At 43.1% G+C, this 27,981-nt stretch overlaps 1 protein-coding gene across 1 annotated transcript; it reads left to right on the forward strand.

Annotated features, from left to right (window-relative positions):
- NRDC (nardilysin convertase) lies at nucleotides 1-27,976 on the forward strand. Its single transcript, XM_084266335.1, has 31 exons — nucleotides 1-295; nucleotides 4,674-5,007; nucleotides 5,196-5,277; nucleotides 5,800-5,953; nucleotides 7,211-7,284; nucleotides 8,718-8,813; nucleotides 9,703-9,825; nucleotides 11,312-11,369; nucleotides 12,402-12,475; nucleotides 12,667-12,736; nucleotides 13,131-13,208; nucleotides 13,538-13,658; nucleotides 13,738-13,796; nucleotides 14,377-14,431; nucleotides 17,406-17,510; nucleotides 17,775-17,898; nucleotides 18,231-18,317; nucleotides 18,897-19,016; nucleotides 19,749-19,800; nucleotides 20,398-20,548; nucleotides 21,692-21,819; nucleotides 22,153-22,315; nucleotides 23,478-23,509; nucleotides 23,809-23,947; nucleotides 24,370-24,417; nucleotides 24,742-24,794; nucleotides 25,404-25,487; nucleotides 26,691-26,781; nucleotides 27,078-27,194; nucleotides 27,407-27,496; nucleotides 27,751-27,976. Exons 1-31 carry the CDS (start codon nucleotides 99-101, stop codon nucleotides 27,946-27,948), a joined length of 3,357 nt encoding a protein of 1,118 aa, XP_084122461.1. The 5' UTR covers nucleotides 1-98; the 3' UTR covers nucleotides 27,949-27,976.
- Nucleotides 27,977-27,981: the final 5 nt, after the last annotated feature.

Raw genomic sequence — 27,981 nt, forward strand, 5'->3', positions numbered from 1 at the left:
CGGTGCGGGTGGGGGCCCGCGGCCTGGCGGGTCGCGGCGTGGCCGGGCGGCCCGTGCGCGCCGTTGCCCGACCGCTGTGGTGCGGTGCGACCGCCGCCATGCCCGGCAGGAACAAGGCGACGTCCAGCTACAGCAGCCCGGAGCTGGCGATGGGGCAGCAGGCCGGGGAGGGCGGCCGCGACACCAGAGGCCGCTCGCCTCACGGGGAGGAGGAGGATCGCGGGGATACCGGTCCCGGTGCCAACCTCGGCGACCCCGACATCGTCAAGTCCCCCAGCGACCCCAAGCAATATCGGTGAGGGCCGGCGGCGTCGGGTCTCCTCCCGGAGGCCGGTGGTCCGGGGAGGCTCAGGGCGGGGGTGGGGTTGAGGCAGCCCCCGGCTGGGCTCTGCGGTAGGCCGGGGCCTCCCCTCTCCTCCTGCCCACGGAAAACCAGCCCTGGCCGGAGGGAGGAGGCGAGTGCGGAGCTGGGTGCCGGCCTGCCCCGCGTCCCGAGCCCACTGGGCGCTCCAGCACGGCTGGAGCCTCGGGTGCTTGAAGTTGGGCTTGGTGACCGGGGGAATTAGGGGCCTCTCTGTGAAAAAATGGAGACTGAGGGTGCTCGGGTGTGTGTCTGCTGCAGGTGAGCCGGCTGGTTTGTGTGCGGTGATGGGCTTGGGGAGAAAGCGTGGGTACTTGGTGGAAGGCAGTACGCTGCGGTGGAATGCTTTGAAGAGCCAGCTGTGCTGAGTTGTTAGTTTGCAGATCTCCTCTGGGCAGCTCCGGGCTGAAAGTGTTAAGCTGAAGTGCAAAATGTAGTTGCAAAATGCAGTTAAGATAATGCAGAGCAGATACCAACTTTTACAAAGTCTGCTACTCTTCCTGGCTTAGATAAGCTTCCAGGTTTTAACCCAAATATCTGTGGGTTGGGACAAAAATGACTTTTATGCTGCTATCTTGGTTTTGTGTTTTCATTTATGTATTTCTGAACAATACCCCTGCAAGTGCTAAAAAAGATCACCTTCCCTGAGCACAGCCCACAGCATCTGGGGCCACCTCACAGTGAGAGATGCAGCTGAGAATGCCAGCGGAGGTCAAGCTCTTTGGGTGCTGTAAGGCAGTCATCCTTGAAGGGACACTGTTACAACTTCTTTCTGTTGGGCAGATTATTCAGGCCTTCTCAGAGATGCAGGAGGTTTTTTCCTTCACTTTTCATAATGTCTAATCTGTGCAGCCAGTGGAGAATTAGCCTAAGCCTGGAGCTGAATTTTGGATTCGCAGTGACATTGGTTGACAATGAAATTCCCTGCTGGCTGCGTGAAGAGGACTCTGTCTACTGGCTTAGGGAGAAACCTGCTCCCTTCCTTCTTGCCCTACTTCCTTGCTGCTTCCTCTGGATCTCTGTCTGTCTCTCCTGCTGGTGTTCATACTGGTGCTACTTTACAGAAGGTTTGTCTTACTTTGTTCACCACTGTCAGCTTAGGAGACTTCTGCCTTCACTATCTGAAAACAGTCACTGGCTCTCTATTAGGCTCAGAAGCCTTCTCTATGTGTGGAGAATTGGAGAGTGTGTTTGCTTACAGCATAAGATCAACTAATACCAATGCTTTGGAAAGTTCCTACTGTCTGCACTTAACAGGTAGTTTTGCAGTTGGAAGCAGAAAGTCACAACTTTTTGGACGTATTTCCATGTGTGGGGAGTGAGCCTTGCATGGAGCAGGTGCAAACATTACCCTTAGGAAGGAGAACTCAGTGTGGCTGAAAGTAAAGCAAACCTGTCTCCATTAACTCTAGACCAGACCTCCCAAGTAGATGTTACAGGCAGGTGATTTGATGATGCATATACACTTTCTCCTCTGTTCCTGCATCAGTTACAATGTTTACTGCAGACCAGTCACAGGGGGCCTAATTGCCTGTCTGGTGACATCAGTCTGAACTCAGTGGAAAATGTTACATTTTATTGTCTCAAACACAGTGATTATAAACCAAGAGTTCTGACAGATTGCAGAATGCTTTCAAAAGTGAGTCTGTTGGGATAAAGAATTACTGTCCTAGTGAAAGTTGGTTTTATTACAACTATGAGTGAGTGGTTATCTTTGCCAAAATGTATGTTTTATTTACGTTCACCCATTTGTGGAATTTCCTGGGCTTGTATTGCTTGATTTGGGTAATTTGGTAACTGAAAACACTTCTCTAAGTGTTTACTGTGCATTGATGTGTATTTCAATACTTACTTAATACCTAAACAGTTACCATCAATACAAGAAAAAAAACTTTGTGTAAGAACAATTCTATGATGTTTATTACAGTAGTTTTAAAAATCCACATTTTATATTTAAGCCTTATTTGTATCAGTGTGTATAGTCCTTCAAAAAAAACCCCATCCCAGTTGAACTATGCTTGCTTCTCTTCCTACATTGGGATGGCATTTTTGTGCTATATTTTGTGTACTAATTGATAGGTAGGTGTTGATTACACTTGTCCTTTTCCATTGGACTGAACCATGGAAAAAGAACACCCACATCAGTTGGTGCCTCTACTCAGTATAACCTAAACTGTTCTAGAGTCTCCTGAAGTGAGATCTGATAGCCTTCAACAGCAGATTAGTTCAATTGTTGCCTTGCTAGGTGCTTTCTGCCCTGGTGTGTAACACCCACAAGCCTGAAGATGAGTAATGTAAAATTAGCGTCATCTGCTCCATTAGTGTCGTGGAGGTGATGTGGAAAGGATCAACCAGAGCCACTGGATACGCCTGGCTGAACAGCTCTGTGGCACCTTGTTCTGGAAGAACAGCATTATTCTGTCCTTCACTTTCCATGACTGTCCACAGATCACTGGGCAGCCAGTACTCTCCATGGGCTGTGACCACCTGAAGAGGACAGTTGTATATGGAGGTGAAGATGTTGGTTGTGCTGGAAGACCCACTGTTGGCTTGTCACCACCTGGGATTCTTGATCTGAGCTCCCCAGAGGCTGAAGCATCCGAATGTACAGTATATCTGTTTTTAGGATCCCTGTTGTGCATTCAGAAGTGCCACAGCTGCCTGATGTGACATATGTATATGATGCAAACAGATTTTCAGAATGTATGGATGATTAAATTTATACCCAGACATTAGCATGGATCTCAGACTATCTGTACTTCCTACAGTTAGTCATAGCATCTCTGCAAGTCATACGCTGTGTGCTGGAGTTTAAATGAACAAAAATGCACTTGTGCTTTTGACTGGAACAGATTTGTGCTGCTCAGCAAACCTGCCCCAAGCAAAAGGGGTGTGTTAATGGTTATGAAACCCTAACCCAGAGGAAGTGCTATCAATTCCACTTGGGTGAGTGGTCATAATTCCTAAACTTAACACAACTATTAAACATATGTTAGTGTTTTTCATAGACTTGGTTGTCCAAGAAGTGTTGTTTTTCCTGTGCATAACTCTTGTCCCCTGTTTACCCCTTTCCTTTCAAATACATACCCATGAAATTGGGGTAACCTGTTTCCAAGGCCGTTTGTGGTTTGCAGAGCTATAGCTGGTGGCTGCAGCTCTACTGAGAAGTGTAATACATGCTGACTTCATGTTTTGAATTGGGATATTGGTAGCAACACATGCTTTTATTGCTGGGAACCATTGAAATAGCATAGCGATACCCATGAATGACATTTGTGAGGAACATTGGGAACCGTGCAGTTGGAAAACACGCTGTGTCTTCTGTTTTTCTTTTGGGTACTTACCATGTAGCTTGAGCTGGAAATCTCTGAAATTTCTGCTGCCTAATTATTGCAGTGGCCACACTGCAAAGTTTTGAACTGTTATAAACTTACTCTGTAACTCAGGTTTTTTGTGGGAGTGTGGGATGTGACCACAGTTTCTTTTTATGCTACCTGTTTTTTTTTTTTCTCTCTCATGGTTGGATTGGATACCACCTGTGTGTATCATGCTACTTTGTAGGTTGGCTCAAGTATTTCCTGGATTCAGCATTCCTTCCTTTCTGCAGCTGGCATACTAGCCAGCACAGGCTCCCAGAGTGCTCTGACTAATTCAATGAATTGTGACTGTTGAAACGAATGCTGCTGAGAGATCTCATAGTGCAGAACATTGGTGCTTGCAGTCCTGTGCCTGAAAAGTTGTAGAATAGTGGTTTATATATATATATATATGTGCATGTGTGTATTTATATGTGTGCATGCATATATATATAAAGTTCTATATGTGCACACAGAGAACACTGTATATTGCTTCTTGACAGTCACCCAATGAACACCCTGTGACTTACCTTGAACACATACCTGCTGTGTCTGTGGACCCCATTTAATTGATAAATTTGAATAAAATGCAGTGTTTGGGACCTATTTAGAGGCAAAGACTAAGATATTATTTCCACTGTGCAGAGTTTTCTGGGAGGGTGTGAGTAGCTTAAATACTTCACAAAGGGAGAAGTAAAAGCCCCAGTTGGTGTTCCTGACCTTATGAGGAGAAGGGCTGCTGCTGCTACCTGGAAGTGCTTACAGCTATTAAATAGTAGAAGAGTGTTTTCACTGTCCTATAAAACTTCTCACCCCCTTAGCTACCACTAGCTTTTCATTAGGAGATATCAGTTGAAGACCAGGGAACTATTGTAGGAAATAGAGACATTTTTGTGATTCTGGAAATTGTCATTTGGGAAATGAGAGCATTCATTGCAGATAATTATTTTTTTCAGGTATATCAAACTGCAAAATGGCTTATGTGCACTTTTGATTTCGGATTTGAATTACTTGGATGATGCCCCAGCTGCTTTATCTGAGGAGGATGAGGAGGAGGAAACCGATGATGATGAGGAGGATGAATCTGAAGAGGAAAGTGATGAAGAAGATGACTCTGGAGCTGAGATTGAAGATGGTAGAGAAGGTTTTGATGATGAGGACTGTGATGAGGAAGATGAGGCAGAAGACAATGATGGAGATAATGAGGACTTCAATGATCCTGATGACAGTGAATTAGAAGAGCTGGCTGAAAAGGAGGAGACAAGAAAGAGAGGCTGTACAGAAAAGCAGGTATGTACTTAAAGCTGTAGAGTGAAAAAATACAGAGCATGCTTTCTTGTGCTCTGAAACCTTGTGATAAAGCACTCAGACTAGACCTGTTTATTGTGCCTGCCCTGGTTGATTTATCTTATACTTCTGTCATCTTCCCCAAGTGTTTCTGGAAGCAGCCTATACTGAGAGTGTTGTATTTTCTCTAGTCTGCAGCAGCCCTCTGCGTTGCTGTTGGCAGCTTCTCCGATCCCGAAGATCTGCCTGGCTTAGCACACTTCCTGGAACACAGTATGTATCTGCTTCTATTTCATTTTCTCCAGCTTCAGTGCAAAATGAGTGCTATCTCTCTCTGAATTTCTCTAGTCTTTTAGTATCATTTCAGCTACCCCAGAATTTGGTTTTATAAAAACACCAATTTAACAAGGAACTTTTACTATGGGACAAAGTGTGTTATGCTCTTTGGCAGGCTGTGCATTAAGGTCACACACCTTTATCTCCCTAGTGAAGGATGATGAAATAGTAATACATGTACAGAAAGCACGTGAAGTTTCTGACCAGATGTATTCTTGACCAATTGAGGTCCATCATGCCTAGAAAAAGGCACTTTTGTTTCCAGCCTGTTTGGGCCTTCTGCTGAGGACAGCTTGCACTAGTTATTGGACAGATCACACAGTCTGTTGCAGTTTAGTAGTCAGTCTCTACGTGTGTGCAGTGAGTTGTAGGTAACGCTGCTGAAGAGGGCTTGCTATAGCTGCAATTAATGTTATCAAATTCATGTAATCTTGGTGATTTTGGTGATTTTTGTTCCAGTGGTTTTTATGGGCAGTTTGAAGTACCCAGATGAGAACGGGTTTGATGCGTTTCTGAAGAAACACGGGGGCAGTGACAACGCTTCGACTGACTGTGAGCGAACAGTCTTCCAGTTTGATGTGCAGAGGAAGTATTTCAAAGAAGCTCTTGATAGGTAATTTCATTTAAGTGGTGATGAGGTGTTAAGAAATGTTTGCATGTGCCTCAGGAGCTTGGGTGTAGCTGTTCAGCTTTTCATTTTGGGGTCATGTTGCTGAACTTCCATAGGTGCTACCACAGAGATTACTGAATATAAGGAAAATATTGTTTGCCTTTGGGTATCTTACTACTTGTTGAGGTAGTGCCTGTGTAGCTGCTGTGTGATTACTTGGGATCCATGTGTAAATCTTAATGCACGTAGCTTTTCGACTGCTTTAGCAGCCTTAAACTAGTAGCATTGATGACCAAAGAAATCTTATGCAACATGACAACTGCTCAGAGTGGAAGTGCTCCCAGAGTCCTACTGACTCATCCTGTGAAATATCTGTCCTGATAGATTTAGTGCTTGTTCTAAATTTTTTTTTGTCTGTTTCCAAGTCATAATCCATCATGGTGGGTGGGAGGGCAGCCTGGAAAGTTATGGTATAGTGTGTGCCTCAGAAGGATAAATTTAACCCAGTGCAGGTTAAGTCTGTGTCTTTTGCCAGAAAGTATTTAACTGGCTCTTCTGTGCTGTGGGGTGTACGTTTGGGAAAACGGAGCACCACCTCTTGACATGGTTTCCTTCACTGAAAGGAAATGACCCATGCATGGTGGCATGGCAGCTGAGTATTCTTGATGCTGTAGAATATCTCAGGAGGACAGTAGACTCCACTATGAACTTACTTTGATCACAATACATTCCTGTGATGACACGGAGAATAGTGTGCAGGTTTTACCAATTGTTGCCTAAATCTTACTAGGCCAAATTCAGCTTTCATTTGTGGATTAGTCTGGCTTTTTCAGGTGTTTGGAAAAGTGAAAGACATCACCTTTCAGTGGTCTTTAGCTTAATGGTCCCTGCAGTAGTAGAACTCCCATCAGCAATGTATTACTGTTAACCTTTTACTTCCACCAGCTGGATCACATCTCGGATCTGGTATGATCATTCTTAGGATGCAAAGGCAGATGATCCTGCACCCATTAGCATCATATCCTGCTGTATCCAACCAGTTCATTCCCACTGTATGGAGCTGGGGAGCCCTGCCCTTTGGTTTTTGTCACAAAACTGGCTTTTTTGTCATTCCGTAAGACAATATAGTCGAGAATTGTATCATTTGGAGTAAGGCAAGCAACTTTATAAACTAAACTAGTAGACATTGGGTTTAATTGCTGTTTTTTGCACTAGCTCATTTGACACTGAAGAAGAGTATGTAAATTATCTGTTTTGTAGGTGGGCACAGTTCTTTATCCACCCACTGATGATCAGGGATGCGATAGACCGAGAAGTCGAGGCTGTAGACAGTGGTAAGTAAGAGTATCTTTTCCTGTCTGGCTAGCCCATCTTAAAGACACAAAACATATTTTGTAATGATGTTTATTAGTTTCCATTTTGGACTACCTTTCTGAGCAGTCAAATTTGCCTAACTCGACAGATTAAAATCCTCTTCAAGTTTCATGGATATCAGTGGCTGTTAGAGGGGGAAGACTGAATGTAGTTCCATCACTGAGAGAGTTTACTGTCTCAGTTCTTGAATTAGAAATTAATCATTGTAAGTGTTTAGGCAGTAAGTGGTGGGGTAATCATACAAGCACAAGAATGCTTGTTAGTGAACAACTTTCCTATAGCTCCAGCATAGCTCCGGTGCTCTCTCCAGTCCTATGTGGAGTTAATAAAATCAGTTGAGGTGATTTTGTATTTGTCTCCTTATTCTAATGCCTTCATTAACTACAAAGTTGCTTCACAGGAGAAAATTGAACCAGGCATAGGAGTGGAGCATTCACTTGGTTTTCTAATATGCAAAGATTATCTCCAGACTGCTGACAAAACCTAATTGTTTTAGAAAAAAGCCTGTCATTGGCAGGTACACAAACTGGTTCAAAAATTTATCCCCATTCACCATCTTCTGACAAGGAAAAATGGGCAATTTGACCTTTGAATTTAGTTAAGTGTCAGTATAAACAAGGACCTGTTTTTGAGTTAAGGTGTGGTTCTGTGACAGCTTAAGCCAGTTTATGCCTTCAGTTGAACCTCTTTCATCATGCAGATCCACTGCTTCCCTTGTATTTACACAGGAGGAATGCACTGCCCAGTAAATTTAGTCAGCTTGATGAACTGGCTGCAGAATAACCCAGACAAAAGAATTGGTTTACAGTTCTGCTCTGCACGTTTCTTATTACCAGCAAAAACCAGAACAGGAAAATGCAGTTCAAGGAGGGTAAATTCTTGATTTTGACAGAATGTCATATTTAGATTAGCATAAACTGATTGTAAAGCTGCATTTTTGGAAACTATTTTTCTCAGCTTTCAATTTTTTTTTCACTTGATTATTAGGCTAGAAGTTGTTCTTCTCATGGGAGAAGCAGGTTTGTAATTGTTCTCTTGTCCTTTCTGCAGGGCCTGACCACACAGAATATTGGTGGCCTTGTGGCCCTGATAAATTTAACAGATTGAGAGTGTTCAGATAGGACAGGTTGGGGCTTTACATGCTTCCCCTCCTTATCATCCTGTTCTTTAGTTCTCAGCAATAAGCTCCGTTTTTCCTGTTCTCTTGACTTAGATCAACTGCTGCTAGCAAGTCCTTGTCCTGTTTCACTCATTCATCATACATTAAAACAAATTCCAGGCTGTGTCAATGCAGAGTGACTCCTTTTCAGTTTGGTTGGGGTTTTTGCTTTGCTTTGTTTTGTTGGAACACAACCTCGAATTTTGATGCATACCACTGCAAATTCTGTAACAGAGTATCAGCTAGCAAGACCCTCTGATGCAAACAGAAAGGAGATGCTATTTGGGAGTCTTGCCAGGCCTGGACATCCTATGAAGAAATTTTTTTGGGGTAAGTTCTCAATTTCTGTTATAAAGTGGGGATGATACTTAAATGTTTAACCACTTAAAAGATGCACTAATGTGAGCTGTCTTATCACAGCAAACAACAGCTTTGCTCAGAAGTATTAGGGCAATTATGCATTTTACAGTAAAATGTTTGGGACTGAAAGGAGCTGTAGCTGTCTGCTTCTTAAGATATTTTCATTCTGGTACTGCCTTTTGTTGATATTTAAGCTAGGTTGCCCTAGGCATATAATCATGTAACTTGCTGTTAATGTGAAGGTGGTGCTCTCTGAGTCATCTCTGTCTTGCTTAAACTTGGGTTTTGCTATTAAAATTTCCCAGAAAAATAAAGTATTTCTGGATTTGTGTCTATGGAGACTTTTTAAAGTATAAATAATTCCCTGTTGAACTTGCAGAAGTAGATCTTCACAGCCATGTGAGTGGAGCAGAAGGGAAATTTGTTCTTGCTCTCCTGGACAGTCAGAGCCCTAGCACCCTCACCCTCATGGTGCTGGGAGCATGTAAATTGCAGTGTGATTTATAAAGACTTAGCCAGTTTGAAATGTAGGTAATTTTTATATCATTTTTCCCTGTTCTGTGAGTTCCATTGCTGAGGAAATAGCTGGCAGCACACAACGAGCTGTGCAGTCCATGTTACAGGTGATCTGATAATGCAGGAGGACTCTGTCCTCCCTTGTCATAGAAACATCAACTGTCCTTATAATAGAAACTAGAAATGGGAAGATATTAAACTTGAGTTAACATTAGTTTAGCTCTGAATTTCTGTTACATTTTTTTAATGTGTTTACTGTGCCAGGGGAGGAAAAGAAGTACTATATATCTGGTCTTGACACAGACAGCAATCTAGATCACTAACCACCTTTCAATGCTTGCAGGTAATGCAGATACACTCAAACATGGGCCTAAAATGAACAACATCGATACCTACACCAGACTGAGGGACTTCTGGCAGCACCATTACTCTGCTCACTATATGACTTTAGTTGTACAATCTAAAGGTAATAGCACTTGATCCTTAAAACCAGGCTTGTTGCTGCTGGTGGTGTAGGGCTTTGGGCACCAGTTCGGCTCTAACCCAAGCTGTTGTAGTGGACTGACCAGTCCTGCAGGAGGTTATTTATTTATATGTGGATCTTAGCCTGGTTTCCAAAAGAAACTTGAGCAGCAGCTGTGCTGTGTTATTGTCACCCTGCCACTTCTTGAGAAACTTTTAACTGAAACTGTTGAATAGGTTCCAGACTAATGCAGAAGGTAAAATCTCAGAGATATATTTAAAAAAGAATCTGTAGGAATGTAGAGTTGGACCACTTTATGCTGCTGGTTTATCTGCCATCAGCAGTGAATCTCCACAGAAAATGATGGGGAGGCTGAGTCTGGGTCTCCCACTCGCTCTGTTTGGGGCACTTCAGAGGTCTTAAAACACAGTTCTCTAGGAAAAGTAGAATTTCTAAGGTTTTTCCCCATAGACTTGAAAGTTCTATGCAAATGGAATTGAGTTAAATTTTAGCAAAGAACTTCAGACCTCTGGGTTGTTTCTGCTGAGAATAAGCCAAATAAATTTCTTAGAAGTTAAGCATGTAGTAGATCTAAAAATAAACTGTTGTGTGTATTCAAGTTATGTTTGTGCTTAGGGGCTTTGTTTAGTGCTGAAACGATTGCAAATTCCATCTGTAAAATGGAGATGGTAATAATAGAAGTGGTATTTCTTCTCCTATGCTTTTATTTTCTGTCTAGACTGTAAAATACTTGAGGTATTCAGTGCCTCTTGGATAATCATTTATGTAGTGATGGATTGTAATGTTTCTTCTGGTGACTGGGAGGAAAAAAAAAAAAGGGCAAATGATAGCCAGCCAGGTCAACTTTATATTTCTACCTCTGTTAAAACAAAAGAAACCATTAATACTCCCCACACCCCATCCTACCTTTGTTGTTGCTGTTGATTAGCATATGCTGCATTGCATTGGGAATTTGGAATGCTTGCATAAACAAGCAATTTCCAATTGGTCATTTAAAAAAAGACCATAAACTTCTGGTTCTTCACATATTTCCCTTAGAGGATGGGAAGAAGGAATTCTTAGGACTGCAGGACAGCATTTGGGTGTGAAATTTGGTGGTGTATATTCTTACCATAGAGTGATGGAATGAGTCTAGCAAGTACTGGTCAATTTGTAGATCCCTAAGTCAGTAATTCCTTTTTACCATCACACCAGGTACGACTGAACTTCAAATCCCAGTTGTATCAGCCTGAGATTTCAGCCCTTCATGCAAAATCACAGCTGTGGCCAAAGATACAGTTCTGTGAATATTAAGAATTGGCTCAAACCAACAGCCTTGAAGCCTCTAATTTAGAACTTTGCAAATTTAAAATACACTGATGTGCAGCCTCTTTAGAATAACTGTATTGGTGAGGTAAGATAAAGAATTTGTTTTAGATCTTCAGGAAATTGCATTTCTGTCTGCTGTTTTTTTTTCTCTCCTTATTAGAAACACTGGATACATTGGAAAAGTGGGTGACAGAAATCTTCTCTGAGATCCCAAATAAGTAAGGTTCTTTTGATGCATGAAGGCATTACAAATTATAAAATTACCTGTTCCTAAAATGATGGTGTTTAAAAAAATACACCTGTACTGGAGAAACTAAGGAAATTAACATTTGCTAATTGACATCCTTATCCAGGGGGAAAAAAAAAGATAACTTTGGAAATTAAAGACTGGCATTAATTGTTTCAGGAAGATTTTGTTTATGCTTAATAATTATTTCCTTGCAAGGGGTGTGGTGCTGACTTGCAGCAGTGTTTCATTAATATGTGCTGATACCTCAATTTTTTTTTACAAATCATGCAAACCTAGATTATCATTTCACGTTTATCTCTGCTTTATGTCAAAAATAATTAGCAGCAAAATAAATTTAAAACCATATCTTTAATCCAAGTGGTATCTTGAAGGTGGCATCTTTTTTTCTAATAATTTACCCCAGTGTGCTGCCTGAAAAGGGGGTTGGTTCTGCAAAAGCTTTACTAACTTCAAAAGCACTTTATTTCCCCTTTAATTTTCTGCTTTTTGCAAGGTCTTTATTTCTGTTTTGCATGGAAATGTGCTTGTGAAAGTCTTAATGCCAACCAGAGACAGATGTGTCTTTCCCTCCCCCAGTCCTTCTCATTCCTGCTTCCCCACAAGACAGTCCATCAGGATTCTGAGCATCCAGGGCCAGCTCAGGAAATCGTTTGCTGTGCTGAGCTTTCCTTTCCCCTGTTGGGAAAGTGAGCTTTTTATTGGTACTGCCTTGGGCAGGAGGAGAGGGAGGAGAGATCTGAGTCTTGGTAGTTACTCTGTTGTGTGGGCAGAGTGCAAGTGAATGCCAGGTTGCCTTCAGCTTTAGGCAGGGTGGATCCTGGGCTGCACCCTTTGTTAAGGGCTGTTGTCTGGGTGTCTGGTGTACCGCCTCTGTCACTCAGAGCTGTGGATGCTTACATCTTGTGATGATCTCAGTGTACAAGTCATGATGATCTTGTCATTTAGTCGTTTGTCTCTTGAATCCTTGCCAGTAACATCACACTTTAATTTTGCTTTGAAGTGGTTTACCCAAACCCAGCTTTGGCCATCTGACTCAGCCTTTTGACACGCCAGAATTTCACAAGCTTTACAGAGGTGAGTAAAACAGATTTCTCTCAAGGTTTTGCATTGTGGAGTTTCATATTTCCTCTGTGGGAGCTGGACACTTCATAGAATAATTCTGTGTAGTTCTGAATAGCTATTAACCATTCCTTACACTTTGTGTAAAATTTCTTATCTATGTCTAATCCTGTGTATTTATATTCACTGCATTTGTTTGTGTTCAGTTGTTCCCATCAGGAAGGTTCATTCACTGAGTATCACTTGGGCGCTTCCACCACAAGAACAGTATTACAGGTACAGTGGTGCTGCACTTCTACCATCTTTATGTCATAGTTTATTGACTTTCACAACAAACCAAAGAATCTCATTAATTTGTGTTGCAGATTAATTGTGTTCAGCTAGGGCACCATTTTTTAAATTCATTAAACTGATGCAGATAAGGTTCCCTTTCTAAAGTGAGTGGAATTGGTATGCAGCTGATTTAACGTCATTCCTCACTGACTCAGATCACTCATTATGTTCTAACTCCCACATTTTTATCTCCTTATCATAATGGTGCCTGAAAGTGCAAAACTTGCCATGCAGAGGCAGACAGTGTATATTTTAGTCATTTATCTAGTGATTGGAGTTCTTTCTGTGGAACCTATTGCCTTGTGGCATTTAAAACATCCTTCAAATTTCCTTTCAGGGTGAAGCCTCTTCATTATATTTCCTGGTTGGTGGGACATGAAGGCAAAGGCAGTGTCCTTTCTTTCCTTAGGAAAAAGTATGTACTTTTTAAGCATAGATATTAAATGCTTTGCTGTTGTTAAAATAAAGGCAAACTCTATTTTGTGTGTATATGAAAGAAATAATTGATTTCTGGTCTGTGACGCATGGGTCAGCAATATCTGCACCTGATCTTTCACAGATCTCCAGAAAGGAGCTTAGCTTTGTCACTGCTCCTCAGTTCTGTGCCCTGAGGTTCTTATGTTGGAAAAGCTTTGTGTAAACTGTAAATGGATTGAAAGCCATTGAAGAAGAGCTATGATTTGTTAATTGTAACTGAGCTCACAAAAAATGAGTAATTAGTAAGTACCTTTAACTCTTCCACAGATTTTGGGCTCTTGCATTATATGGAGGAAATGGTGAGACAGGATTTGAGCAGAACTCCACTTATTCCATCTTCAGCATTTCTGTGACATTGACTGATGAAGGTTACAAGCACTTCTATGAGGTATGGTTTACTGCAACTTGCTTTTCTTTACTGTTTTCCTAATGTCTGATAAAATTAATCTATTCCTTTCTGTCTGCAGGTGGCCCATGTTGTATTTCAGTATGTGAAGATGCTGCAGAAAAGAGGGCCAGATAAAAGGCAAGTGTTGGCCACTACCATCACATGGTGGCAAGACTGTCCTTCTCCATCAGCCTGTTATTTGTAGTATTTGCACTTTTTGTGGGGTTACTAGAGCATGAGTGGTGAGTCAGCAGTAAAGCTTGTCTCTGTGGGAAATGGATAAGTTAAAGTTTAAAAATCCGTTTGTTTATGCTGGTTTCGTGGTGCTTTTAGTTTGGTTTGAGTTCTGATTTTAGTCAGTTGAACTAGTGTAGGTGTAAGGTGCAGTTTTGCATTTATTTAAATAAATTTGTTGAGCCAAATCTGTGGAAGTCAGGACTGTGGTGCGCTAGTGTTAGATTTTATGTTAATTTGCTATCAGATTTTGGCTCTTTATAGTTAAGTCTTCCTCTTTGGAAAGTAGCAGAACTTTCTGCCAGTTGAGAAATGCCCTTTTGGGTGGAAGGGAAGTGTGTGTAGTACTGGCTTCAACTTCTTGTCGGTTCAGATTCGTTCAGGTACCCTTGATGCCTTTCCTAGAAGACTGCTTTTTCCCAGATTCTTGATAAATGTTGTGGAATAATGGAGAACATTCACTTCTGTTCTCCCTCCTTTACAGAATATGGGAAGAAATACAGAAGATTGAAGCTAATGAATTTCACTACCAGGAACAGGTATTCATCCACTGCTTTGCATTGATAGAAGTGAATCATTTTAATTTTGAAACACATTTTCAAAGTTCTATTCAACCAGAAACACATTATGCATTTAATGAGACTGCATTTTGCTGAAAAAGATTATATATTCTGGGTGAGGAAATACTGTGACTTTCCCTTAACAGAATTACTTTTTTCATGCTCTGCCTGTAGGTAGGCTCTTTTCATGTTTTAATCATTAGGTCCTTGTGTGTAGGATTCTGTAGTGCTCTGCAAATTTGTTGGGGCTTTTTTTGTATTTTTGCTGAATTTATCTTTAAGCTGCTTGGGCAGTGCTGATTTCTGGGTGTAGAAAAGCTGTGTGAAAGGGGTGGCTTGCTGGAGGCCTGGTCTCATGCAGGCTGGGGTGCTAACAACCTCTCCTCTGCCCTTACAACATTACCCAGTTAAGTGTGAGTCTTCCTTGGCTTACTGAAGTAGCAATTAGCAGAAATCTTACTTGGTTTTTTTTATTAAAGAAAAAGAAGGGAATACAGTTTAGATAATTTGAGAAGCCTCACTGCATTGACTCCCTTAGTCACTGCATTTAGCCATGATCTTTTTCTTAAGTAGCACTGGTTTTGAGTGTCACTAAAGTTTCCTTTTGGGAAAATGGACCCATATACCACATCTGTGGCTTGAGAGCGTCACTGATTGTTGGTTTCTTTAAGATACACAGATGCAGGAAGGAGAGAAAAAAAAAAGAGAATAGGAAATATTGAAGGTGGAGTTTTTTCCTTTCCAGATGCTCCAAGTATTTTCAGACTCTCTCAAGACCTGCCAGTCTGCTCAGAGCATCAGGATGTTAGAAATGTCATTTTTAGCAAACCCTTGCATCTGTAGCTCTGCTTCCAAACTAGCATATGGAGGATATTGAGTGTCGTGAGTGGCCTTTGAGTGACAGGAGAGGATTTGCAAGTGATGCAGACAGCAAGGACTGCTGCCAACAGCCGCAGGCGATAGGTAACAGAGCGGTGGATTTCTGTGGGAGGAACGAGTTTACACTGATTTACAAGTGCATTTTTTAAAATGTTATGTGTAATTTCTAGTGGAATACAGCTTTTATGGATGTGATAGTGAAGCTCAACAGTTACAAGATTACAACAGACTGTCTTCCTAACAAAAGTTCTCCCCAGAGCAGTGAAGAAGAGCTGGAAATGTGTGAAGAATGGCTGTTTAGGACATTGGGCACACCAGGAAGGAAGGAAGGAAGGAATGCCTGTCACCCTACATACAGTTTTGTAATTCTGTCTTTAATCACTGTCAACAGAGGTTGTCCAATCTGAAGTTGGACTTTTTCATCAAAATGAACCTACTTAGTGCTGAAAGGTTCTTACTGATCTTACTGGTTCTTTTTATTACTGAAACATAGAAATTCACTCAACAGTCAGAGTCCCAATGTAACTGTTAAGCAGGCATTCTTTATTGCAGCACTGGGGATCATTGCACCATGAGTGCTCCGATGAATTAGTGAGATAACAGAGAATTCATGTTGCAAGATCATACATATTGAATACATTTTCTGAGATCTAATCTCCATAAACATTAGATTTCCAGGAATTCAATTATATATGTCAAAGTTTATGCTGCATACGCAATAATTCTTTCTGGTGGGCTTCAGGGAGTCTCTGGTGGTTGAGGGATGAAGAAAATACTCTTCTTAAAGTGTTTGCTAATCAGCCTTCTTTTGTTATTCTTTTGATTTTGGTGACTTGACTCCCACTTGTGACCCACAAACCAGTTCGACAGTCATGGGGTTAAATGTTAATAGGCTTAATGGTTAGACTGCATGCTTAGTAAGTTTGCACAATTTGCTCATCTATCTACATGACTTAGAACAAACTATAAGCTTGACCTTTGAGGAATCCCTAATCTCTTTCATTAAATTCCTTCAGTACTCCCAGCTAGAACTGTATGTTCCCCAAAACTGTTACTGCTCTAATAGACTGTATATTCTCAGCATCAGGCCAGCTGGGAATAGAAAACACCCGAGTTGGGACTGGGGAAATAGCTGCTGTTGAGAGCCCTGCCTTTTCGGCCAGCTGACTTTGAGTGATCAATAGAATTCTGGCTTATTCTGCAGGGTTTTAACTCAGAAAGCAGGGAGTGGAGATATCTTTGTGCTTTTGTGACAGGGTTGTGCATCTTAGGGACAGATGAATGACACAGTCATGGCACATCACTCTTCTGGTTGATACAACTGGTATGTGGCCATCCTAAAGAAAAATAGCCACAGAGGCGTGGTTTTGTGAGAGGCAGTTATGTGACCCAGGAGGGGTTTAATGTTTCCTCAGATGTACAGCCTCTTAAGAAATTTTTGCTCATGTTTACCTCTGTGTTTATAAGACACAGATGTGTCAAACTCACCCATTTTCAGGTGAACTGTGCGGGCTCTATCTGGACCCAGAATCTACAGTATGATGCTGGCTGGCTCAAAAAAATCCCCAAAACACTCAGGAAGAAGCTCTCCACTTACACAGCTAAAAGGCAATCTGTACTTTGATGTCCATGTAGGAGAATTTCTTCCTCCTCATGCTGCACATCACAGAAAGGAGCAGAATTAAGAGTTATTCAAGCAGCAGCAGTTCCTCAGCTTGTTCTTCCCAACTTCCAGATCACTTTGTCTTGAACTGCACGACTCTGCTTATGTTCCCTGGAGGCGAGGAGTACATTCTACTGGGTCTTTAACCTAGTAGGGTCCATCTCTGTAAACACATGCTCAAGGACATTTCTTCTATAAAGGTGATGTCTGACATTTTGGGTTTCTCAGGGGAGTCCTGAGGATTAGGTATGGTGATGAAATATATTTAGTTTAATAACCGAAACCAAATGCCGTAACATGCAGGGCAGGCAACTCGTGCTCAACATACCTGACCAGTCAAGCTCTTCTCAGAGTAGAATATTGATATTTCAGTTTTCTGATTACATGAAAAATAGCTTTATTTGTTTACAGACAGATCCAGTCGACTATGTGGAAAGCCTTTGTGAGAACATGCAGTTGTTTCAGAAGGAGGATTTTCTGACAGGAGACCAGCTCTTGTTTGAATACAAGCCCGAGGTAAATACTCTTTGAACTCTGATTACATGTTTTGATGCAAGGAAAACATAAGCATGCTGTTTAATGTAGGCACCTACATAGGTGTATAATTAGGGATAATACAGGCACAGGTTTTGTATTAATTGAATCTCTTTATACTCAGCAAATCTCCTTTTTTGTAAGCTTCTTACATTGTCTTGTTGTTATGTTCAGACTAAGAAGTCTTTGCTGGGTCAGGCAGAGCCAGCGTTGTGTTTTAACTGAAATATTGTCTTGAACTTGTAGATCATTGCTGATGCCCTCAACCAGCTCAGTCCTCAGAGAGCCAACATTGTTTTGCTGTCTGCTGCCAATGAAGGCCAGTGTCATCTAAAAGAGAGGTGGTTTGGAACACAGTACAGCGTGGAAGGTAAAATGGCAATAGAAACTTGGGGAATGTTAGATTCATAAGTTAGACATTAAAAGGGTAACAAGGCAAAATACAACCACATGGTAGTAGGGAAATGAATCCTCAGTGCTTTACTGACCTCATCATAGTCAAATAGTTCATAGTCCTACTCCAGGGGAGTTTGTAGGAATGGATTTAGAAAGAGCCATGATGTAATGAACCAGATAATGTTAAGAAACTCCTGTTGTACTGGAAGTCTTCATGGGGATAGCCAAGAGATGAGATGATTGGCCTAGGAAATAGGATAGCATTAACTTTCCCTTAAACTAAATGCTTTTCATGTTTCTTGATAGATATTGACAAGTACTGGAGTGATTTGTGGGCCAGTGACTTTGAATTAAATCAGGATTTACACCTTCCAGAAGAAAACAAATACATAGGTAAGGCTCCTGAGCATGAGTGAATTTTTCCCTCAGTAACTTATTTGAGAATTCCCTATAGTTTAGAAACAACATTCATTTCCATCTGCACATCAGCCTAGTTTTTAAAGAAATGGGAACTATGTCCACCTGAATTCTATGTAATGTTCTTTTTTTTAAAGGATCTGAGCTTTTCTGAGGTGTAAACTTACAGATCACGTAGCCATAACAGAGCAGGCCTTACCACAGTCAGTGGGAGTTAACACACAGTTCCAGACACCCTGGAGTACAGTTTTATTTACTTAATCCTGCTGGTTTTGAAAGCATCTAGATACCATCTGGCTTTGTTGTCCAAACCAAATGAAAATAAACCCATGACATGTATGCTGGATGGAATGCAACATCACCATTTCAGCATTGCTTCAGAGCCGCTCTTCTGATGTTCTTTGGGTCTGGGAAAGCATTACCACATATTATTTAGGGAACTGGGAGGGAGAAGATGTATATTGTTGATGATTTGGAAGGTTTTTGTGCATGTTGCCTGGCTGTGTCTGTGAAACCCACTAACTTCTGGTCTTGGTTTGTTTTTTTCTCTGTTAGCCACTGACTTTGCTTTGAAAGTTGCTGACTGCCCTGAGACAGAATATCCAGTCAAAACACTAAGCACACAACAAGGCTGTCTCTGGTACAGGAAGGATGATAAATTCAAAATCCCAAAAGGTAAATGCATAGGGCTTTTCAAAGAGTAGGAAGTCCCTGTTTTAACTAGCTGGAATTTATTTGAAGGCAAATAACCCTCCATAGTGTTCACCATTGAAACTCAATGTTTACTATCACCTCTTTCATGGTCCCTTTGATGTGTTACATAAAAATTTTGCTACAATAAAAAAGCAGGTAAACCACCTTGCAAAAAAGAAACTGTTGATTCAGCAGGTTAAAAAGTGGAGTCACTGAAATATACTGACTTCTGAAGGTCTGACTGGGGACAGAATTTGGCAGACAGAATATTGATACCAAGATGAAGGTTTGGACATGAACAGATGAATTAGAAAAGACTCATCTGCTCTCCAGAAAGAGAAAACTATAGCCTGGACCTGAGACAAATGTGGAAAATATGTTGCTGCTTTCGAGTGGAGTGTCACATTTTTTAGTGTCTGTAAACAGATGCTTTGTGGAGTTTTTTATTTATATTGGTCACTTCATGTCAGTATTCTGCAAAGCACAGCTTTGTATTTTCTATTATTTGGTAATTTTAAGGGAAGTTTTGGGGAGTGAGAAAGAGAAGACGTTTGTTGATGACTTACTATAAGCAAAAATACATTTATAGCAGAATGGCCATTTTCACTAGAATCAGATTGTAACCAAAGAATAACCCAGTGGAATTACATTTCACTTCAGAAAGCTGTGACTTTTTGTACAATTGCTCATTCAAGTTTCTTTTCCCCCCACCAGGTTATGTTCGCTTCCATCTGATCTCTCCATTGATCCAGCAGTCTGCAGAAAAGTGAGGATTGGATTGTTTATGCTGATCTTGCAGAGTAATTCCATTCCCACACCTAGGGAAAGCCACAGGTCCTCCCTGTAGCAGAGAGATGTGTAGGAGTTTTGTGGTCTGTTACCCCAGTGCAAGTTTGAGCTTTGAATGGGAATCCAGGCAGTAACAAAAATCAGACTGCAGCTGCTATGTTGTGTAGCCTGATTTGCTGTAGCTTACCTTGAGAGATTAATTATCTCTTATTACTCAAGTCTCCAACAGAACCAAGTCCACCTGTCCCCCATTCCTTCACACAGAATGTAAGGATCTCCTCTGCTGTGACTCTCCAAAGTGTTGAGCAAAGTGTTGATACAGTGTGCATTCCTACCTTGAAGAAATCTTAAATCACTGCAAAGAACAGCTGAATGTTCAAGGAATTGTTAAGTAGTGGCATGTGCTTTCTAGGCAAAGGGAAACTTTCCTTCTTTGTTTTCAGGTTTGCTGAGAATTTCCCCTTGAATCTCATTTTACTCAAGCATTCGTTTCTGTTGGAGAACTTGTGTGCTGTCAAACTCATTGGGCTTGATTTTATCTTTGATTTTTCTCTCTGCCCTTTTCTCCACCCAGCATAGTTTTGTTTGACACGTTTGTAAACATCCTTTCCCACAATCTGGGTGAACCAGCTTATGAAGCAGACGTGGCTCAGTTGGAATACAAGCTGGTAGCTGGAGAGCACGGCTTAGTCATTCGAGTGAAAGGATTCAATCATAAACTACCTGTAAGTACTGTGGATCTTAGAAATACTTTTATGCCTGTGGCTTTTCAGTGTCTGTGCTTTTTGGCCTGGCAGCTGGAGCCCAGCTGGCTGGAGCTTTGAATGTTTCAAGGAGGTATTTTACATGGGAAGGTTTTGTGTCCCTGTTCAGACACGGGGGTAATGCAGCACATGCTCTCCTGTGTGCTTATGTCCATAAAGAGGCAGTTTTACTCACTTAGACAAGCTGCTGACACTAGGCTGACTTAAGAAAAATCTTCCTTTCAGTAACAGCTGTATCTCCATTAAGCTCTAACAGCTTTTCCTTTAAAAAGAGCTGTGAGTCTCCCATGTCCACACAGCGTTAGGGCCTCTCCATCTACAAGCTACGGCCATCTGCTTGCACTCTGAAGTGTCCCTGGAAACAGGTTCTGTTCACAGATGGACTTTGGGGATGCAGCTTCTGAACATGCTCATTTGGGGTGTGTTTTTTCTTTGTTGGGTTGCTCAGGGCTTACCTTAGGAGTGTTAGGGATCCCTGTTGCCCTTCTCTAAATGCTGGCCATGTAAGACATGGGGAGCACAGAGAGGATGTAGTGATTGAAGAGGAGACAACTGCCAAGCTCTCTTAGACTTTCATTGCAAGAGCTTGCCTGGAGCTTTAACAAGACTGTCAATCATCTGTCAGGCTTATTAATGGGAGGTTTAACAAAAAAAGCCAGAGGTGCCAATGGCACGGTCTGAATATTCTTTTTGAATCATGAATGGTGCTCTGTCCACTGTGCTGCTCAGCTGTAAAAGGAAAAACTGGAATATCTAATGCAGGAATGTTGGCTCCAGAGGCTAAATTTGTTTCAACAGAGTGTGGAAACTCCTCTTGGTTTGGGATGCTGAGCTTATTTCAGTCCCTTTCTAAGAATGTGGTGCTTTTGAATGTGACTAGTTTGGTATGGAATTGGTTAGTTAAGAACATGTAACAGAACTGAGGAATGTGCTTCAGTAACCCCACATGTCTCTTATGTTAACCAAATAAATAATGAGGATTTTTTAATATAGGATTAAGTTGAAATTGGTTCTTCTTAAAACAGAAAACAAAAGCCAAACAAAAAGACCCAAACCAAACTGACGAACCAAAACCACCCTGACTTAAAACTGTTTTCTTTGCAGCTTTTATTTCAGCTCATCATTGATTACTTGTCTGACTTCAGCTTTACTCCAGCAGTTTTTGAAATGATAACAGAGCAGCTGAAGAAAACATACTTCAACATCCTCATCAAACCCGAGACTCTGGCCAAGTGAGTTGTGGGGCAGGGCAAAAAGCAGCTTCACAGTAAGCATTGAGGTTGAGCTGAAGAGCTTGGAATCACTGCTCTCTGCTAGTGGAGGCTTGTTCCAGGGTTAGCTTGACTTAGCTCAAGCAGCGTATCAGATGTGTTGGATTAGGCATCCAGGTAGCTGCTGCTTTGAAGTGACCTGTAGGCAACAGCAGGCGCTGCGGGAGGGCAGGGTCAGCTTGTGGCAGTGCTCCCATCCTTCCTGTCTCTAGCACAGTCCTGACTCAGAAATGGGATCCCTTTCATGGAACAGCTCTTGACAGCATTGCTTCTGTTTTCCTTCTCACATTGCAGGGACGTGCGTCTCCTGATTCTAGAGCACGGCCGGTGGTCCATGATAGATAAGTACCAGACGCTGATGAAAGGCCTTTCCATCGAGTCTCTCTCCTCCTTTGTTAAGGCTTTCAAATCACAGCTCTTTGTAGAGGGTCTCGTACAAGGAAACTTCACGAGCAGAGTAAGTACAGTTTCAGCAGCTGCCATGCACTCTGACTTGTTCTTTAAATGTGCTTTAACGTGGTTGCCACAACTCCAGCGCTCAGCTGCCTGCATCTTCTGTGCAGTCTGGAGCTCGCTGGCAGCTTCACCTCTGACAGCTCGGGAGTGCCCATCTGTGTGAGCCACTGGGCAGTCTGGAGTTGCCAGTTTGAACAGAGAGGGATTTTTTTTACAGGTATTTGGGTTTAAACTGCAGAGAGGGAAAAACCTGGTGGAAATACACGTGTACCGTGTTTCCTCTGCTGCTGTATTGATGCATTTCATGTTGAGGAGTTACTGTGGTGGTGCCACAGGAATAGGCTTCCCTCAAAGTGCACTTACAGTAGAAATGCATTTGCCTGTGTGGCTTGGTCAGGCTTCCCCAAGATCCAGTTGTGTTCAGGCTTGTTGAACACCTGCAGTATTCTAGATATGTACCTTGGAGTAGGTCACAGAGAGTCCTGTCAGACTTATAGAAGAGGGCTGTAATGGGGCTCAGCCCCGTGTATCCAGCAGCATTGCGTGCCTGGGTGTGGCACAGGAGGGAAACCTGCTGCAGTTATGGTTTGTGCTGCAGTAGCTGGTGGTGTTTGGCTGTTTAAAGCCTCCTTTGAGAGGTCAGATTGTTGTAATGTCAGCTGTCCCCTCTGGAGCCATGGGACAGAAGGATGTCTGAGGGTGTAATTGCCATCTGCTATGACTCTGCATTCAGAATGTTTTTACTGCTGCAGCCTGTGTGTGAGCTGAGCTCCTCTTGCTGTGTGGCAGCCCTGGAACTTCTCCATCAGTTTTACTGTTTCTTGTACTTCCATTTCCTCCACTTAAGCCCAAGAGTCTCCAGCTTCATGCGCAAGAGAGGCCTTAACCTCCTCCTGTGTGCACCCTCTGCTGTTGCGATGGCTGGTGCTGGTTCTCTGCATTCTGCATTCTCCTCCTGGAGAAGTTACAGTACAAGAAACTGCCTGGAGAGTGTTTGCTTTGCTGCCTGGTGCAGAGGTGTCTGAGGGACAGGGATGTAGATGGTGTAGCAGAGCTCGGCTGTTCTTTGCTGGAGGGTCACTTTTTCTTAAGTGATGCACTGGGCTGTGAATTGGGGTCATCCTTCTCTTCCAAATAAAACCTCTGTTTGTTTTCTCTCCTAGGAAGCAAAGGACTTTCTCAATTACGTTGTTCAGTGAGTATCTCTGACTCTTGCATCACTCCTGTGGAAACTGTAATCGAGTTAAGGATCTTTTTGGGAGGGAAGGGGTCAGGGTGGGAGGGAGGCAGAAATTCCCTTGTCCCCTGTGGATACAGTGCTGCTGCTGTTCACAGGAGGTGACCGGTCGTCATGGCCAGTCAGGCAGGACATTGTTCTGGTTTGGGGAAGGGGCAAACAGTGCCAGGCCGAGCGTGTCAGCACCTGGGTGTTGTGTTGGTTTTGGGGGAGGTGTGAACTGGCATCTGATGCTTTGCTGTTTGTGCTCCCTTCAGAAAGCTCCAGTTCTCTCCTCTGGTCCATCCCTGCCCTGTTCAGTTCCGGGTGGTGGATTTGCCAAACACACATCTGCTCTGTAAGGTGAAAACTCTCAACAAAGGTGATGCCAACTCTGAAGTGACAGTGTATTACCAGGTAACGTGGCAATAACAAGCTTGGTGTGTGCCAGTGCATCTGCTCTGGTAGCTGCTGATGCTGCAGTTGTACTTAGGTCACAGCTGTGCCAGTGGAGGTGTTACAGAGTGCATATAAACACAGGTCCTCAGCCTATGAAGCTAAACCCAGGTGGGCTCTCTGCCTGTGGTGTTCCCCAATACCAGCACCTTCCTCTCCTGGCTGGTAGCTGGGTTTGTTCCTTGGCAATTTCCTGGTGTCCTCACACTGGTGCAGGGGTCCTGGGCTGAGCCCTGCTCTCTCTTCTGAAGTTGAGCCCCCCATGGGAATTGTAATTCAGTGCCATAGTCCAGGCTGGGGTGTGTGCCACAACTGCCACTGCAGCCTGAGCTGTAGCACTGTAACTCCATGAAGTCACCCTAAATTTTTCATTTTCTTTCCAGTCAGGTGCCAGGAACCTGAGGGAATACACCCTTATGGAGCTGCTTGTGGTAAGTTAGTGTTTGTGTCTGAAGATGGTGCTTGGAGCCAAGATACAGGCACAGGGCTAGATGGTGCAAAGGGGACAGCATGTATCTGTTCCTTGCTCTGATTAAACTTCTGGGAGTTTGGGACAGGATCCCCAGACTGCTGCAGTGTTGGGCAGCATAGAGGTCTCTTCTCTTAGCTCCTCACCCAAAAGATTGAGACCTCTGGTAGCTCCATGGGTGTAGTGGGAAAGGCAGCAGTTGAGCTGTTCTTGCACGTCATGATCACGTTTCAGTGTGGAGCCTGAGGGGCGGCTTCTGCTGTAACGCGTCTGTGCTCCGTTTCAGATGCACATGGAGGAGCCTTGCTTTGACTTCCTGAGAACCAAGCAGACCCTCGGGTGAGTTGCAGCAGAGGATGGCTCCTAGGTGCCTGTGTTTGCTGTTCCTTCATACTTGTACTCTGGAAACCGCTTTGGCTGGGTGGCTGATTCCTCAGTTACTGTAATGGCAACAGCAGCACAGGCACGTGAACACCATCCATACAAGCTGCTGTCACGTTGTTTCTGAGTCCCCTAAGGATTTTATCTGTTACTAGATTGTTCACACCGAATTACTCAGTGCAAAGTTGTTCCTTCCACTTCCTAAATCAGCTCCCCACTCCCTGGGGCTGTTGTCGCAGCGGCTCGGTGGGGTGGAGCAGCCTCCCTCAGAGGCACCCCCCTCTACCTCAGGAAACTGGAACGAGCTTTTCGCAGCTCGAACGTGCTGCCCTGCTGAGTTTGTTTGCAGGAACACAAACACAGACACTCTGCCAAGCTAAAAGGGTTTCTGAAAAATGAGGAAACATTGAAGTGCAATGATGTAGGAAATAGAAAGTCTCAGTCATCTTTAATTTCCTTCTAGCTCAGATTTTTCTTTCAGAAGTACCAACAGTTGTAACTAGTGAATGAAATGTGCTTGTGTTTGTGGAATGACTCTATTGTTCCCCCCCTCTTTTTTTGGTAAAGCTACCACGTGTACCCCACCTGCAGGAATACTTCTGGCATTCTTGGCTTCTCAGTCACAGTAGCAACCCAGGCAACTAAATACAAGTAAGTGCACCGTGGTTAATGTTCACACTGGCCCCAGCCTTGGGCAGTGCCCATTGCAGGTGACCTGGTCAGGCCATGGCCTCCCAGCTGGGCCTGGCAGCCAGGCCTGGCTGATGTGACCATGTTTACATGTTGTATTTTGTTGTAGTGGGGTATTTACACAGCATTTGGTTGAAGAGGTATTACTCAGAGAGTTTCACTCCATCTTGTTCTGTGAGGTCAGGTCAGAGCTGGTTTCAGCTTGCTTTTGCTTGAGCTTTTCAGTGCCCCTGCTCTCCTTGAGGAGTTCCCATCTGCTTCAGGCCCCAGAGTTGTGGGATTTTTTTAGTTCTGTGAGGGGAGTTAAGAGCCCAAAGGGAATGTGTAGGGAGAACATAGGGCCTTAGCATGTGACACTGCTGGCTGACACTTATGGCACAGTGACTGAAAACCCATGTCTAACCTAAGCAATAGCCTTAAGCTTCGTAAACTGCAGCGTTCCCTTGGAAGAGGGAAAAGTAATCTTGAGACTAAGGGAACTGTCCCACTGCCCTTGTGCAGAGACTCTGCCAGGAGAGCTGCACCTATTGCCCAGTAAATCCTGTCTGGTTGTTCTGCAGCCAGACCCCTGTCCTGGTTTTGTTCAGAGTTGGGACTAGGATTGGTGTTGGACTGGCCAGATTGGAAGGGTCAGTGAAAAACATGAACTCAGGAAAGGTAACAATGAATCAGTGAAACTTTAATTAGTGCAGAGTACTGCGGCCTGGAGTTTTAACCTGTGGAGGACACTTCTGTTCCTGAGGGCTGTGGCATCTGGGAAGGTTTTAATGTTTGAGAAGCCACACAAGCCATCGCTTCACTGTGCTGTTGTGTCAGTGCCATGGGACAGAAGTATCTACAGGCAGGGCTGAGGTTGGGCTTCCTGGTGCAGCAGCCTCCAGCACATACTGCTGCTCAGGGCCCCCATCACATCACAGCGGCAGCTCCTTGTGCTGCTTGGGCTATAGTTAATGTAGCTAAAAATGAGAGCCTGGGGTTTCTTCCTGCTGCTAGGGAAGAGAGAAGAGTTGCTGTTCACTGGACTGTGAGCTTCTTGGGGGAGGGAGGTGAGCCTGTCCCCAGCAGTCCCTCATTATTTGAGGGCTGTTCTGCTACTTTACCCCTGGGTGTGGTTGGTTGTTCTTTTCTTTTCCTGCCTGATTTAATTATTTAACTCTCTTTTAGCTCTGAATTGGTTGACAAGAAAATAGAGGAGTTTCTTTCTTGCTTTGAAGAGAAAATCAAGCATTTAACTGAAGATGCTTTTAGCACCCAGGTAGGTAAAACTTGAGCTTGAGAAGTTCTTCCTTGAATGGTGCAGCAAGACCTACACTGATGGGTTTGGTTCTGTGTAACTGGCATCTTTCTGAGGCTTTTCTGGGCAAAGGGCTGACTTTTACATCTTGCCTGTGACTCAGTTCTGCACTTGCTCGCTCTCCCTTTACAGTAGAGTTTGAAAGCAATGATCCATCTCATAAATGTAATCTGGGTTTCTTTCAACTTGGGTGAAGATGATGATGGTACATTAACAGTGGTTTGAAACCAATTGTTTTGTCTTGTTTTCAACTGAAGGTTACAGCTTTGATAAAACTTAAGGAATGTGAAGACTCCCATCTTGGAGAAGAAGTAGACAGGAACTGGAATGAAGTTGTGACGCAGCAGTATCTCTTTGACAGGCTGGCCCGTGAGGTTGGTGGTCCCTCCTTGTTAAGTGATGCCAAAGGGAACAGCACCATGTCCCCTTTGCCTTTTACAGCAGTTTGAAATGCAGAGGCTGAAGTGGGGGTGATGCAGATTCTAAAGCTACTTGGTATTTTCAAAAGGTGCTTTTGCCTCCTGGGATGTTGTGTGTAGAGAAACCAGCTTTACCCTTACTTATACCTCATTCCTGTGGCTTTCAGATTGAAGCTCTGAACCATGTTACGAAGTCAGACCTGGTCACCTGGTTCCAAGCACACAGAAGCAACAAAAAGAAAGTGCTCAGTGTACACGTGAGTGTTCATCAGCCTGTGCTGCCAACTGCTGCAGGGTCAAACCTGGAGGACCTCAGAGTGCCCAGCCTGGGTTATGGTGAAAGAGCTCTAATCTAGCTTTTTGCCACATAAATGCAATTTCAGCAACAGTAATAACTAGAAATGTGGAACAGAGGGACAGTTAAGTAGTTAATTGTCAGGGCAGATGAACAGGGAATGAGGTCCAAGTAGAAGCTTAGAGCCAAATTTCTCTCCTGGTGACTCTCTTGCAGGTGGTTGGGTATGGAAAGCACGAAGGGGACACGGAGGTTGCAGCGCTCTCAGAAGTACAGACTTCTTCGTCTGGTGAAATACCTCATCTCATTTTCTTGCCCCCATCTTCTTTGATGACTAACGCCACTTCCATCAAGGACATCAAAGCTTACACCTCAACTCTGAATGTTCTCCCTTACCATAAAATATTAAAATAAAAATGACGTGGTGCCCCGCAGTGCTGTGTACCA

The sequence above is a fragment of the Gallinula chloropus genome (genome assembly GCF_964237585.1).
Source record: "Gallinula chloropus genome assembly, chromosome: 6".
NCBI classification, from domain to species: domain Eukaryota; kingdom Metazoa; phylum Chordata; class Aves; order Gruiformes; family Rallidae; genus Gallinula; species Gallinula chloropus.